We start from the raw sequence: 15,888 nt of genomic DNA on the forward strand, positions 1-15,888 counted from the left end.
TGTATCAATTCTCGGTTTTGGATACTGAAGTTATTTATTTGGTAAAATAGATTATATGAACTGATAGCTATTGTTTGTAACTCAAAATTTCTTTAGCATATATGCTCTCAAATAATTTGAACTATTTGATATTTGTCCAGCTGATAATTGCAGTCCAATATTTATTTCATATTATAAAGATGATGCTCTCAAATAATTTGAATTGTTTGTTGTTTTTGCACGTTTTGTGACTGCAGAGAGCAATTTTTGAATTGTAGACCATAAGGTTATTATGTCATAGTAGCAATTTTTTTCTGTTTCAATGTGTGTCAAAGATTACCTTGAACTTTCATATAGTCCAAGGTTGTATATTCCAGAAGCACTGTCTTCCTCGAAGGAGAGTTGTTCCTCAGCCTTTGCATCGGTGAAGGTCAGAGCTCTCTGTAGCTTTTTTGAAGAGAAAACCTCCACATCTGCCATGTACACATCTGTCATGTTAGTCTTAAATAAAACCTTTAGTCCTTAAGAGTTCATACTAGATGTTCTCTGATCTGACTGAGTACTGCATTCTTTTTGTCTATAGTGCTAAGCTTGTTGATCAAGCTCTTGCCTCAGGAAAGATTTATGATGGAGATGGGTTCAATTACATCAAAGAATCTTTTGAAAATGGTACTCTTCACCTTATTAGGTTGTTGAGTGATGGTGGTGTCCACTCCCGCCTTGACCAACTACAGGTTTGCTAATAATATTTCTTCAATTTATATTAGTTAAGTTACAAGCGTACCACAAGATTTACTTTTATTTGCTCTATCCAGTTACTTCTGAAAGGTGTCAGTGAGAGAGGAGCAAAAAAATTCGTGTGCACATCCTTACCAATGGGCGTGACATTTTTGGATGGAAGCAATGTTGGTTTCGTGGAGACCCTAGAGAATGATCTTTTGGAGCTTCGAGGCAAGGGTATTGATGCACAGATTGCATCTGGTGGTGGAAGGATGTATGTTACCATGGACCGTTATGAGGTGAATGTTTCTTGTCGTATTCAAGCATCAGTGTTCATTGTCTAGCATCTTGGCTTACAGTTTTGTTGTGTTTAATACCTTCCAGAATGACTGGGATGTGGTTAAACGTGGCTGGGATGCTCAGGTGCTCGGAGAAGCACCCTACAAATTCAAAAGTGCACTTGAGGCTGTGAAAACACTGAGAGCACAGCCCAAGGCTAATGATCAATACTTGCCCCCATTTGTGATAGTTGATGACATCGGCAAAGCTGTTGGACCTGTATTAGATGGTGATGCAGTTGTCACTATCAACTTCTGGGCTGATCGCATGGTTATGCTTGCGAAAGCACTAACAGTATGCAGATTTTAACAACTTTGACCGTGTACGTGTCCCCAAAATTCGATATGCTGGGATGCTTCAGTATGATGGTGAGTGGAAGCTTCCAAGTCACTACCTTGTTTCCCCACCAGAGATAGATAGAACATCTGGGGAGTACTTGGTGAAGAATGGCATTCGCAGCTTTGCTTGCAGGCAAGTACTATATGTCTTTCAGCCCTTCTCTTGATACCTTTTTTGCTCACTTCAATATCATAAATCTCTTGAGTCATCTAAGCCAGCATCGTTCATTTGTTTTGAATCAACATTACCAAGTGTACTCAATACAATCTTGTACATACCTGTTAGGGGCACTTGTCTTCTGGAAAGATAATGTCGCAAGCTATCTCCACTATCTTATACTGCATAGGTACTAGGATATTTGACATTTGCAGAAACGAGTTTTTTTCTAGAGTAATCTTCTAGCTACAGAGGAGTATGTTGACATTGTGCTAATTTAGGCTGATATTTGCTTGCATTGTTCTGTCCATACTGCCTTAATACTGTATATTGAAAGTGCTAATCCTGTTTGAAGAAAATGTGCCGCTGCTGTTGTATTTTCTTTTCTTTTTAATTCTGCTTTGCTTGGAAATTATGCAACACATGTTGCTTGCTATTTTTCAGTTATATTATAATGCTTGTCACCTGTTGTTTGAATTTAGCTAGCTGTACCAATGGAGACCCTGAGGAGAGCTGTTGCTGAGATACAGATGGAGAATTTTGAAATGTGATTGGTCGTGGGCGATGTGTTTCATCTCGCTGTTAATTTGTGTCTCAGGAATGGAACTTCGATTTCGATGGGACCAGGTCGCAACATCCGTTGAGCAGCCAGATGGCTTCCCTGTTCAGCTAGAGAGAACGATATTGTTGCTTCCGGTACTTGATATATGACATTGTAAGTGTGTGACTGTCGTCACAGATATCTATTGATGTGACTGAAATACATACGTATGGATGCATTTTTAATGTTTGCTTGTATGGTTTGCATTGTAAGACTACCAATGGCACATGCACTTTGTTTCCATGCTGATCCATATTTTGACAGATCAATGTACTCCCGTTCATTGTTTCTAATGTATGAGAACTGAAGTATATAACTAATTCATCAAGTGTTTGGCACTTTTCTAAGATCAATGTACTCCGCTACATGATGATATTCTTATAGCAAGCTGGAATTGATGAATGCAGGTGAACAAGACAAACTAGCCTACTACTTGATGTCTTCTACCTTATACTTGATTAAACCACTACTCTGAATTGCAGATTGCAACATACTTTTTGTTCCTATGAATGTATACGTGATGTCTTTTCCTCCCAGCTGTTTTTTGATTGATTTTCTATAATTTATTGTGTTATTAGTGGTTTGTTTCCATTATGGTAGTTAATTTTATTTACAAGCCGATACTATATGATGATTCAATTAATTAACCATGCTACTTAAGTAAGAAGTGTATCGTTCCTACTTTTGCAAATAGTCTTCTAGATGTTTGCTTGTTAATTTGTTTTTCCAGTTCTAAATATCTTGTGAATCATTTATATTCTCATTTTATATATCTATACTTTCCATTCCTACTTTTGCAAATAAACTTCTATCTGTTTGCTGGTAAATTTGTTTTTCCAATTCTAAATATCTTGTGACTCATTTATATTGAGCAGGTGTTTACCAATAATGCTCTCATCGGCTCATGCTCATGTGGTCTTTTAAGCCCTGTCTCTACATGGACGGCCTCGCTTCCGCAATCACCGCGCTTCGGACCTGCACCGATGTCGCGCACCTCACGCACGTGCTCCTGCAGTTCCGCCTCGCCTGGTGCGGCAAGCTCGTCCGGGACGCCCACGCCATCGCCGCGCACTACACCTACTCCGTCAAGGGCCTCTGCTTCGACCTCTTCATCATTAGGGGTGGAATCAGAGCTTTCCATGCATGTTGGAGGTGCACGATGTGATCAATATTATCCATGCTTCATAAGTGGTGATGGCCATGATATATGGTCAATATTGTATTGATCTTTTTCTAAGTTTTAGGCTGTCATGTAGTTTGCTGGAATGGAGATATTTCATTGTTCACTTGGTTCTTGTGACAGAGTTAATTACCTTATTTCCGTGCTTTCTTAGTACTTTTTTTGAGATTTGAGTTGTAAATAACATTTTTCCCAATCGTGCTATCATTATAACTCAATGACATTATTAAAATCATATATAGAAGTATATATGTTACTGATGGTTGCAATGTAATGGTGAAATAGCTAAATTAAAATAACAAAATTTATGTATGTGTAGGATCACAAATAGATTCTGAAACATTTTCTTATAACAATATAGCGTACATTTATATATACATAAGTTATCGTGTTATTATACGTTTCCGTTGCAACGCACGGGCACTCACCTAGTCTAGATATACATACACATTCTTAGATTTAAGAATGGATGTATGTTTAGCTTGAAAAGAATACTATTTTAGGGTGTAAAGAGTAGTAAAACACAGCAGAAAATTGGGGGCGTGGCAGGGGGCGCACAGGCTGAGGAAATAGAGGATCCGATGCATGCCCGGGTCCGGTCATGCACCGCGATCCCAGGCTTTCCCGTTTTCCGGTGTCCCCGGCTCCCTGCGGCCGCGGCAGCGAGCAGAACTGGCGGCCGGCCCGGCTCTCATATGGCGGAGCCGGAGCACCCTCCCCTCTCCCGCTCAAAATTAGCGCCAAGCGGCCAAGCCATTTGCTTCCCGCTGGGTATTATAGCTAACTGAAAATAAAATAAAATGCCTTCAGCTCGTGAGACGCCAGGGGCATTACGGTAACTGCGCACTAACGCTCACCCGCGCCTCCGGGTTCTGGGCTTTAGCGCTCGCTCGCCGGTCGGCCCCACCATTCCGCGCAGTTCCGCGTGCGAGGAACAGGAACCGCTGCTGCTCTCTGCCTCCGCTCCGATCCTGCTTGCGCTCGAGAACCGCGACGCCGACGCCCTTCCTTGACGCGTTGTTGATCTGCGAGCTCAGGTAATGCCCGGCCCGGCCCCCCTCATCATCCTCGCCCTCTTCTGTCGATTGTCGTTGGTGGATTTGTGATGTGGGCTTTTCCTCTCCTTCGTGCTTGTCGCGGTGTCTGGGAATTTCTCTTTTGTGGACTGCTGTCGATCTCTGCTTATCGATTTGGTTAGTACCTAGGAGTACTAGTTTTTTTTGGGGGTGGGGGACAGGGTTGCGCGGACGATCGTCGCGTCCGGCAGCAAATGATGATTCTGGCCTGGCCTGGCCTCCTCTTCACGAAATCTTGCTCCCCCTTGGAGATTGATGCCACTGTTGTTCGTCTTTGCCGCGGCTCCGATCTGTTTAGTCTCGGGGGGATTCGGTTCATGCTGTGCTTCCACGGATGTTTCTGTGCTATCTTGAAATGTTCAACCGTGTCAAGAGTTAATGCTGCTACTGGGATTGTGGGAGTGATGTTCTTATTTAGATTGCTATCATATCCTCGGTAGCAACCTTTAAGCACCAATCTGGCAGCAATTCATTCAACTCATCTGTGCTCATTCCTTATTTTTGCTGTGGAGTCTCCAATAGCTTTGCGTTCATCTGAAATGTCGGCAGCACCATGGCAAATTTATCTGGATCCTTCGCAGGCATGGGCTAGGAATGGCATCAGTTTGTCCCATGTTCCCATGGATGCAATAATTAATACGGGTACCACCTACATATGAAAGCGGGTTACATTTTCTGAGTTTAAAATTCGACAGATTTCCTTTTTTTACCTGATGTAAGTGCATTTATTCGAGGATTGGGAAACAGAAAAATGCAACGCGTTACTTCTCGAGTCACGCACTAAATTAGTTATATTTTGTGCAGCTGGAAACTGATAGCTTTATTTGCTGTTTACTCAATGAAACTGATCTCCCAGAGATAATGACCATCACCGTAGGCTTCCATGTGCCCTCCTAGGTGTGAGCCCTGCCATGTTTGTTTTGTGGATCCCACATACTTAATAATATTAAATTGAGTGGTCTCATTTATTACATCGCTGGACATTGACAAGTGCATTTTTGGTCTCGAGTTTGCGGCATTTTGCTTCAATCCTCAAGTTTTGATCAATGTGGGGGCAGTCCTTTGTGTTGTCCATTCTTCTTGTTTATGTTTCAGTTCATTCTCAGTTCATTGGATCGAGTTCCCTGACCAACCTAACAGCACTAGAGCTATAATTAATGTGTCTTTTGACTTGCCGTTGTCATAAACAGGTCCCAACCCTTTCACTAATGTAAAGAATTGATCATCATACAAGGTCTGATCAACTTCATTGTCATCAATTTCTAAATGTCCCAATATACATATTTTTTTTCCTGAAAATACTGCTCACAAAGCATAAGTTTATTTGTCGCTGACTCTGTCTTATGTTAACCCTGATATATAATGTATATTTTCTCTAAAATCAAAATGCACATGTTATCTCTTTTTCATAAGTCTTCTTAAAGTAGTATGTTGGAAAGGGTCATTGTCGTTCAGTGCATATATGCTACTATTTTTTTGGATAGCAAATTATTGCTTGTCCTGGGCTTCATGACAGCGATGCTGATAAGACCATAGTGAAATCATTCCATGCCTCTTCTTGATAGCTACCTGACTTTTCTGGTCCCTGGCATTTTGCATCTGAATTCTAGTCCTGCTGCTTGCCATCCTTATTTCTACGGTTTGTCTGCTCTTTCTTAGACAATTTGCTAGTAATTGCCATGTTTTATAGTGCAGGCAAGAGTGCAAGACCAACTCTGTTGGCTAGAGTATTGCATTTATACAGGTAAGCTGTAGTTACTTAATTGGAACTGAAATTAATACCATAACTTGTTATGGGCCTGTGGCAGCAGTTGCGCGTTTCTGCGTTTTAAAGATTTTTACTATTTTCCCCTTTCATCCATGGACTGCACTGGAACAATTTAGTCGATTGTCTTAAGTTTCTTATAGATTACATGTTGTTCTATTGTTTGCTCATGCGTACCATTTTAACTACTCACTGTTGTTCCTTTTGAATCTCAATTAGATCTGCATATTAGAGAAGATTTTTCGTATATTTTGGTGAACATGAAGAGAAAGGCGCAGTCAGGAAAATCTCGCTCATGGTGGTGGGACAATCATATTAGTCCACAAAATTCTAAGTGGCTCTCTAAAAATCTAGAAGGTAATGACTATGATCTTCTATGCTTACCAAATTGTTAGAGGAGTGTAAAATAGATGATAGATTGATTAGTGAAGGGGCTACAATGTATATGCTAACAAGCCTAGGGTTACAACAAGTGGGCCATATGGGCTGGCCTATAGATATAGGCCCATAGATACAACACAACCTAACACCCTCTCCAGTTGAAACTCTAGCCATGGTAGATATTGAGACTGGATCAAAACTCCAGAAACACAGAGGAGGACAGACCCTTGGTGAAGATGTCGGGGGAGCCGCGAGGTTATTGGGACATGGAGAACTTGAACATTCCCGATGGCGACATGCTCACAGACGAATTGGAGATCAATCTCGACATGGTTCGTGCGCTGGTGTTAGACTCGGTTGATGTTGTCACATTAGATGAGTGTATTCTTGGTGAGCGGGCTACGAAGCTTCTGGAGTTGTTGGAACTAGCATGCCTCCGCCATGTTGTTGGCCACGCCACTATACTTGGTCTTGGCGCTGTAGCAGAAGACCACATGCTGACGTTTCGACGATCAGGAGATGAGGTTATCCCTAAGGAACACGACATAGCTAAAGGTGCACCGGTATGTGTTCAAGCACCCCGCCCGGTCGGTATCACTATAGATGACAAGTTGGAGGAGGTGGCGTGCGGTCGTGCGGGTGTCCGCGTCGGGCGCGTAGATGGGGTTGGCACCGGGGCAGAGAGCCGCATGGGCGGCTGTAGCAGAGGCGGTGGAGTTTGCCTAGTGACTTGCGGTGGCGGCGGAGGGGCCTTGTGCGGGCACAACATGCGGGGGAGGAGGCGCTGACGCCGCGACAGCCACTGGTGGCACTGAGCGGGGACGCGGGGAGGAGGGTGGCGGTCGCGCCCCTACGGTAGATTGAGTCAGCTAGAACCCTAGAGTCACGGAGCCGCGTGAACACGCCTAGGAGGAGGAAGCCGTGCAAATTATCGCTGCCCGTAAGATGCTGACACTTGGGGCAGGACGCCAGTTAGCGGAGGTGTCATTCCATGGATGGTCGGGGAAGGAGCAGATCGGGAGAGAAGGGCGTCCAGCTGGGCGGCATTGTGGCCGCCTGCAGCGCAGAGCGCGTGGGATGGCCCACAATGAGGGGAGGAAGAGCCGAGGGCGGCATCGCCTGCCAAGCTAGCCATGGAGGAGAGGGGCGTGGGGATGACCGCGTTGGCTGCATCGACGACGAGGGAGAGGGCCACACCGGCGTTGGAGAAGAAGCCCGCGACCGCGAGGGAGGGGGCGTGGACCACATCGATGCCAAAGGAGGGGACCGCGGGGGAGGGCTTGGGGACAGCGTCGGTGTCGGCTATAGCAGATCGGGTCATCCACGTAGAAGCGGTGGTGGGGCGACTAGAGGGTCGTCAGTGAGGAAGCTGGCCGACCGAGCGTCGGGGAAGGTGAGGAGAGTCGGCAACGCATTTGCAGGCAATTGGTGGGGGCAGGCTCACCACCGGACATGTGGGAGGAGCAGGCGGTGCTTAGAGAAGGGAGACATGGACGGTGGGAGGAAGAAGACAGTGGCTAGATACCATGTTGGAGAAATGAAACCCTAACCCTAATTAGACAGGGGATATATTAATATATTTCTAGGTATTGTTGAGCACACAAAACGTCCTTGCGGACGGTCCACGGTGGTGGCGCGGACGGTCCGCGCGTTCGCAGAATCAGTTAGGGTTTCGAGTTTCTCGCGGGATTTGTTAGCTAAAACCGTGGGATTAGCTCAGGAAACGACTTGTAGCGGGTCTAGGCCTCCACCTTTATATAGATGAAGGGCTACGACCGATTGAACCCCCCACAATCGACCAAATCAAGTCTACTTCTCGTTTTTACCTTATGCATTAGGAGTAGTTCTAGTTTAGTCCTAGTTTAGCCTCCCTCTACCTCAAATCTTCACCTCTCTTCGGCTCTATGTCGACTAGAGGCGATGCCAAGACACACTCTACGATCTCTCCTCCCCGACGGGTCTCTCCTTGGAGGCGAGATCTAGGTCTGCTGCGAAGAACAAGACCCTCTGTGCCATTGCGGACCGTCCGAGCCCCAGGCGCGGACGGTCCAGACGTACGCAGAGGAGTCGCCCCTGCACCAGGTCGCGGACCGTCCGACCCTGTGCTGCGGATCGTCCGCGCCTCCGCAGAGAGCACCGCTAGACTGTCCTTTCTATTGTTTGGCGCCCAGATCAGCGCCAACACACTTTTTGGCGACTCTGCTGGGGACAGGTGTCTAGATCTACTAAAAATCAGGCCCTCAAATGGCTGGTTCTAAAGATCACACCGATATCTCCCCGGACAATATCCTGAAGCCGGCTATTGAAAGTCTGACGGTCGATGAGCAACAACAATACGAGGACTACATGCGTCAAGCGAAGGAGAAATTCTTGTCACAATACACGGTGGATCGCCACCAGAAAGTTGTCAAACATGGAGAGACCGACGTCGCATCTCTTCTATCTTCGCTTCAGGTCCCCAATGTAAGTAAACCCGGCGACATCCAATTTATTAAACAATATATAGATCATCAGCAGAATCAAATGAAACAACAGATTGAAGGGTTAGAAGAATCAATTAGAAAATTAACACGTACGTTGGAGAAGTCTGTTGCTCCTAGTTTTCCATCATATGAAACTAGTAACATGATATTCTATATCTAATACATCGGCGACAAATGGGGATTTGCAGCCCTAGCCATTATATGGTATGCCGATGAACTAATATCAGGGCAAATACCACCACCGCCATCCCTGCTTGGCAGATCGGCGCCCTTGGACACGGTCGGACCATCCGAGCTTTTGCCCGGACAGTCCGGCCCTTACGCAGACCGTCCGACTTTCCCTGCCGGACAGTCCGGGACCGCACCAAGGCTACCGCATGGCGCCCTAATAATAGCGAACACAACCGGACAGTTCGGATGTACCACCGGACAGACCGGATACGCATACGCAGAACCTACTTTCGCACACTATGCACCAAATTATTACACACCACAACAACAGTACGTTCCGCCCCCTACATATTTAAACCACAACACGCCATACAATCATAGGCCGATCAACATTATCGATCGGTCATGGCAAGAAGGTCGGCATAACAATGCCCGACCGAATGAGCCCCATAGCCTAGGGTCCGGTGGTCTGCCATCGGACGCAATGGAGAAAATTAGGAAAGAGATGGCCGAACTATTTCGAGATAGGCTCAGAGTTAGTGTAGCTAGAGTGGGGCAATCATATCAGAAGCCATATGATCACCGGTTTGACATTGTCCCATATCCATAAGGGGCAAGGATACTGGAGTTTTCTAAGTTTTCTCATGAAAGTGGCAGAAGCACACACGAACATATAGGCCAGCTCCTAGCACACCTTGGCGAATTGGCCGATGGGGAAGCATTTCGTGTTCATTTTTTTTCTTTATCTCTTACTGGTACCGCTTTTGCATGGTACGCCGCCCTGCCTTCTAATTCCATTAATTCCTGGAATGATTTAGAGAGTAAATTTCATGAACATTTCTTTTCCGGGGAATATGAATTAGGACTAGCTGATTTAGCTTCAGTCTGACAGGGACGCGAAGAATCGGTTAACGATTATATCTGGAGGTTCCAGGACACTAGAAACCGATGCTTTCGGATCCATGTTGCAAACAAAGAGCTAGCAGGACTGGCTTTTAATGGGTTGCTATCCTACTTAAGGGACAAATTAGATGGGACCCAGTTCTTTTCAATAGCTCAGCTACATTAGCGGGCTTTAGCCTGTGAAAGCCGATTTAAAGAGACATCAAAATCGATCGTCTGTACTATACATCTAGTAGAGCGTGATAGTTCAGATGATGAATCCGCAGATGTATATACCGTTGAGTTTGTTTGGCCAACAAAGGCCAAATCTTCTGCATGTTCTTCCTTACAGCCGGGTCAAAAGAATCAGCAAGAAGAGATTAAATGTACCTTTAATGTTGCCAAATGCGATACGATATTTGACGAGCTACTAAAAATGGTAACATTAGATGAACTCATACTATTCTTCCTATGGATGACTTAAAGAGACGTGCTTATTGTAAGTGGCATAATTCTTTTTCCTATGCCACCAATGATTGTAATGTTTTTCGTCGACAGATACAATCGGCATAAATGAGGGTCGGTTGGCTTTTCAGGAGATGCAAGTGGACGCACAACCATTTCCTGTCAATACAATAGAACCCACATGCAAAAAGGTCTTGGTTCGGCCCGAAGTGGCCGATAAAGGCAAAGACAAAAATACCATCATTGGCGATCTTTGCACGTCAAATATATCACAAGAAGGGATTGCTTGGAAAGCTCTGGACAGAAAGACTAACAAGTCCGGAGGCACGGGGGGGGGGGGGGGGCAGGCTCAACCAAGCAGCCGAACAAAACTCCTTGACTCGAGCATCGCAGACTGTCCGACACTTGGGTGCGGACAGTTCGGGGCTCATGCGGATGGTCCGGCTGACTCAGCCGGACAGTCCGCCCATGGCCATAGGCGTCAGCCTCCCACACAAATCAAGGAAAGAGTCGCAAGGGCAAAGCCAACATGACGCACATGGTCAGCTGTTAAAAGCTGGCCCTACTTTTGATCAATTGCTAGCCAAATATGCTGGCAAGAAGGCCGTTCTACGCGATCGGCCAACAAAGAAACCCTGGTCACCCACTAAAACAAAATGGTCGAGTAAAACGGCCTGAAAGACGACGCAACAAGCATCACCTATTCATCATGTCATGCCAGGATGCTTTCCACCCACCTACTCATCGTCGATGTATTGTCTTGTTCAAATATGGAATGGTACGACGATGAACCCACGGTACATGCGTACTCCCTTTGTCTATTCAGGCTGGAGGGCACCTCCATTCTATTCCTTTTGATCCATTGATCAAATGGTCCGACCGAGAAAGATGCAATCCTAAACGACCTTTATGCTTTGGGGCTCTATTGAATGATCACTATATTGGATTGAAAAAGCCGGTGACTTGCATCAGGCTTAGTTCATATGCTTTTGGTTCGTCAACCTCCACCAAAAGGCAGGGGGCATATGTTGAGCACACAAAACGTCCTCGCGGACGATCCGCTGTGGTGCCGCGAACGGTCCGCGCGTGCGCAGAATCAGTTAGGGTTCCGAGTTTCTCGCGGGATTCATTAGCTAAAACCGCAGGATTAGCTCGGGAAACGACTTGTAGCGGGTCTAGACCTCCCCCTTTATATAGATGAAGGGCTACGGCCGATTGAACCCCCCACAATCGATCAAATCAAGTCTACTTCTCGTTTTTACCTTATGCATTAGGAGTAGTTCTAGTTTAGCCTCCCTCTACCTCAAATCTCCACCTCTCTTCGGCTCTACGTCGACTAGAGGCGTCTTGGGTGGCCTGCCGATGCCAAGACACACCCTACGATCTCTCCTCCCCGACGGGGTCCCTCCCGAGAGGCGAGATCTAGGTCTGCTGCGAGGAAGAAGACCCTCTGCACCATCGCGGACCGTCCGGACGTACGCAGAGGAGGAGTCGCTCCTGCGCCAGGTCGCAGATCGTCTGGTCCTGTGCCGCAGACCGTCCCCGCCTCCGCAGAGAGCACCGCCAGGCGGTCCTTTCTAGTGTTTGGCGCCCAGATCGGCGCCAACAGGTACATGGGCGAAGACCATTATAATACACAGTACGATAACACTATCCAGCACTCAACGATGGTGGCTGAGAGATGGGCGGCGACGACACATAAGTGGTTGGTGGCAGGGCACCCAAGAGGGGGGAAGCCTCCTCCCCAGGGGGTGGCCCAGCAGGGGCCATGGGTGCCGGTGCCAGGGGAGGGTTTGTGTTAGGGTCGGCTATCTGGAAGTGTAAAATGGATGATAGGTTGATTAGTGAAGGGGCTATAATGCATAGGCTAACTAGTCTAGGGTTACAACCAGTGAGCCTCATGGGCTGGGCTATAGATATAGGCCCATAGACACAATTTAGTGTAATACAGTCTAACATAAACAATCTGACATGTTATTCTTTGCCACACAGGGTGGTTTATAGTGCCTGTCTTTTTTATTTTAATATTTATTACCCACTCTAGGTAGGTATGCATGGTTGTTTTCTGAGTGTTCTTTTAAATCGACAGAAATGGAGAAGCAGGTGAAACAAATGTTGGGGCTCATTGGCGAAGGAGAGTTTTCTGCAGAAAAAGCGGAGGTGTTCTATGAGAAGCGGCCTTTACTTATTACTCATGTGGAGAACTTCTATTGCATGTATCGTGCTCTTGCTGCCCGATATGACGATGTAACTGGACAACTACGCAAAAACATTCCATCATCTCTTCAATCATATGGCTCGGTTGGTGTCTCTGAATCAGATTCTGAGACACAATGTTTCACATCTCCAGAGTTTGATATGCCACAGCAAAAGCAAAAGCCTGGACCAGATTTCCTTGATTTTTCCATTGGCTCTGGTGTTAGCTCTGATGTATCAAAGAAGGGTAGTGAAAGGTCTTCATCATCTTCAGATTCTGATTCAGAGCTTGATGAGGCCAAAGAGGAAAATGGCAGTATGTTTTATGCCTTGAGCCAAAAAAATATTGAGCTAGAAGATGAGCTTCAAGAAGTAAGGGGAAAACTTGATGCTTTAGAGGAAAAACATGCTCATTGCCAAAGAGATTTGAGTACCAACTCAAAAGATACTGAACATGAAGAAAACCTGCACACTTCAGATGTGGAATCCAACACCCTTCAGAAGGATGCAGAAGAAACAGATTTTGCTTTAGAGAGCTCAACAGAAGTCAACAGCGAAAAGGAAGCATTGGAAGCTGTGCTGTTTGAGCGGAAAAATGAGATTGAAATGCTGAAAGGTGCAATGGCCTCAGCTGCTAAGCAGTTTGAAGTTGAATTGGCACATCGTGATCTTGAAATTGGTAAGTGCAAGCATGAACTTGGAGTACTCTCGGAGAAGTATTTGCATGATAAGTCTACTCTCGAGGATGAGCTTAGAAGGCTCCATGGAATAATCAAGAATATGGAAGGTGACTTAGAAAAAATTTCACAGGAGAGATTGCAGCTCAGGTCTCGGATTAAAGAGCTCGAGCAGGCAGCTCACAGCTTAGACTATTCAGCTTCCGAGATAGTTGAGCTACAAGAAGTAATAAGGAATACACAAGCAGAATTAGAAAAGGTCACAAAGGAGAAAGAAGTGCTCAAAGAACACGCTAACGAATTTGAGCAACTTTTAAAGGGCCTTGAGGTCTCAGGTACAGAGGTTGCAAAGCTACCAGAAACTATCAAGAACCTGGAAGCCCAGCTAGAAAGATCCTTCGAAGAGAAATCAGTACTCCAAGACCAGATCAAGCAGCTGGAGCAGGTTATGTCTGAATCTTCGGAGAAACATTCACATGAGCAGTTCTCTCTTACTGCGGATCTTTTGAAGTTATCTGAAGTGAACGCTTCTCTTGAAGACAAATTGTCCGATGTGGCGGCAGAGCTTATCCAAGTTTATGCTGACAAGGAAGAAGAATCTCTCGATAATGAGAAGCAAATTTCTGTCCTCAGTAAAGATATTGCTGATCTCAGGAGAAAGCTTGAATTGTTGTCATCTGAGAAAACCACAGTTGATGATGAGTTGGCCAAACTGCTAGCTGATATTATGATTCGTGACGAAAAGATGAAGCAAATGGATGACCACCTAAATCAGCTTCAGTTAGAGCATGCCAAGCTGATGGCAGAATTTGACAGTGCACACAGGTCCTTGTCAGAGCTGCATGCGCAGGTTTCTGAGCTGGAAGACGAGGTAGAGAAGCAGAAGCTTGTGATATCCGAGAGTGCAGAGGGAAAGCGGGAGGCCATCAGGCAGCTGTGCTTCTCCATTGAACACTACCGCAGCGGGTATCAGCAGCTGAGGCAGCTGCTGCAAGGCCACAGGAGGCCGTTGGTGATGGCAACCTGATAAATGAACAAAGTCCGTTTGCCAACAAATTGCGCAGTTGCTTGTCTCTGGGCGTGTTCTATTTGTAGCTCTGTTCTTTCACAACTTGTGCCGTGTAGTTTATGTTATAAAGAATTCTGTGTGGTATGTGTGTAGAATGTAATGGGATGGGATATTTATGTTGTTCCTTCATACTCCTGTGGCTGTTTTCTTTTTCCTTGCTGTCCGCTGATGAATGTTATGATATGCTTGAACCTTCGTCTTTTCAGTCACGACTTTATGTGGTCAATAACTGAACTGCACAATGGAACTCCCTTTTCAATCTAAGACGTGTTTGGCAGAAACATAGGTTTGACCTTCTGAGTTATATATATATATATATATATATATATATATATATATATATATATATATATATATATATATATATATATATATATATATATATATATATATATATATATATATATATATATATATATATATACGGCGCTGCTAAAATGCACCTGGGTGCATTCTCTATATTGAATGCACCCAGGCGTTTTCGCGCGCCTCCTAGCCCCCCGCCGCCGCCGCGCGCATCCCTTTCCCCGCGCCGCCGCCGCCTCCTCGATGCTCCTCCCCTAAATCCCACCGCCGCCGAGCGCCTCCCTGTCCTCGCGCCGCCGAGCGCCTCCCTGTTCTCGCGCCGCCGCGCGTCTCCCTGTCCCCGCGCCGCCGCGCGCATCCCTTTCCCCGCGCCGCCGCCGCCTCCTCGATGCTCCTCCCCTAAATCCCACCGCCGCCGAGCGCCTCCCTGTCCTCGCGCCGCCGAGCGCCTCCCTGTTCTCGCGCCGCCGCGCGTCTCCCTGTCCCCGCGCCGCCGCGCGCCTCTCTGTCAACGTGTCTCTGTCCCCCGCATTTGAATAACTCTGAGAAATTTTGTTAAAAAATATGATTGCAACTGCTGCTCTGATGTAATTGCAACTGTGGGTCTGGTGTGATTGCAACTTCTATATAACTATGTCCAAAAATCTATTAAATAAACAAGATTGCAACTGCTGCTCTGATGTAATTGCAACTGTGGGTCTGGTGTGATTGCAACTTCTATATAACTATGTCCAAAAATCTATTAAACAAACAAGATTGCAACTGCTGGTCTGGTGTAATTGCAACTGTGGGTCTGGTGTGATTGCAACTTCTATATAACTATGTCCAAAAATCTATTAAACAAACAAGATTGCAACTGCTGGTCTGGTGTAATTGCAACTTCTGGTCTGGTGTGATTGCAACTTTTATATAACTATGTCCAAAAATCTGTTAAACAAACAATGATTGCAACTGCTGTCTGGTGTAATTGCAACGGCTGGTCTGGTGTGATTGCAACTCCTATATAACTATGTCCAAAAATCTGTTAAACAAAACAATGATTGCAACTGCTGCCTGGTGTAATTGCAACTGCTGTCTGGTGTAATTGCAACTGCAAGTCTGGT

At 45.7% G+C, this 15,888-nt stretch overlaps 1 protein-coding gene and 1 pseudogene across 5 annotated transcripts; both read left to right on the plus strand.

The window, feature by feature from the left end:
• Nucleotides 1-517: 517 nt before the first annotated feature.
• On the plus strand, nt 518-1,558 carry LOC103630032 (2,3-bisphosphoglycerate-independent phosphoglycerate mutase-like; annotated as a pseudogene).
• A 2,417-nt stretch (nt 1,559-3,975) lies between these two features.
• Nucleotides 3,976-14,756, plus strand: LOC100280515 (CENP-E like kinetochore protein). 5 transcript variants are annotated; one of them, XM_020538926.3, is made up of 5 exons: nt 4,043-4,351; nt 5,581-5,624; nt 6,081-6,134; nt 6,375-6,512; nt 12,627-14,740. In XM_020538926.3, exons 4-5 carry the CDS (start codon nt 6,416-6,418, stop codon nt 14,435-14,437), a joined length of 1,908 nt encoding a protein of 635 aa, XP_020394515.1. In that variant the 5' UTR covers nt 4,043-4,351; nt 5,581-5,624; nt 6,081-6,134; nt 6,375-6,415; the 3' UTR covers nt 14,438-14,740. The 5 variants fall into 5 exon arrangements, with proteins under 5 accessions (XP_008647772.1, XP_020394515.1, XP_008647770.1 ...); NM_001399070.1 differs by having other exon boundaries at nt 4,223-4,351; nt 6,086-6,134; nt 12,627-14,756; XM_008649548.4 differs by lacking the exon at nt 5,581-5,624.
• The last annotated feature ends 1,132 nt before the right edge of the window (nt 14,757-15,888 follow it).

This window comes from Zea mays, chromosome 6, assembly GCF_902167145.1.
Source record: "Zea mays cultivar B73 chromosome 6, Zm-B73-REFERENCE-NAM-5.0, whole genome shotgun sequence".
In the NCBI taxonomy this organism is placed as follows: Eukaryota; Viridiplantae; Streptophyta; class Magnoliopsida; order Poales; family Poaceae; genus Zea; species Zea mays.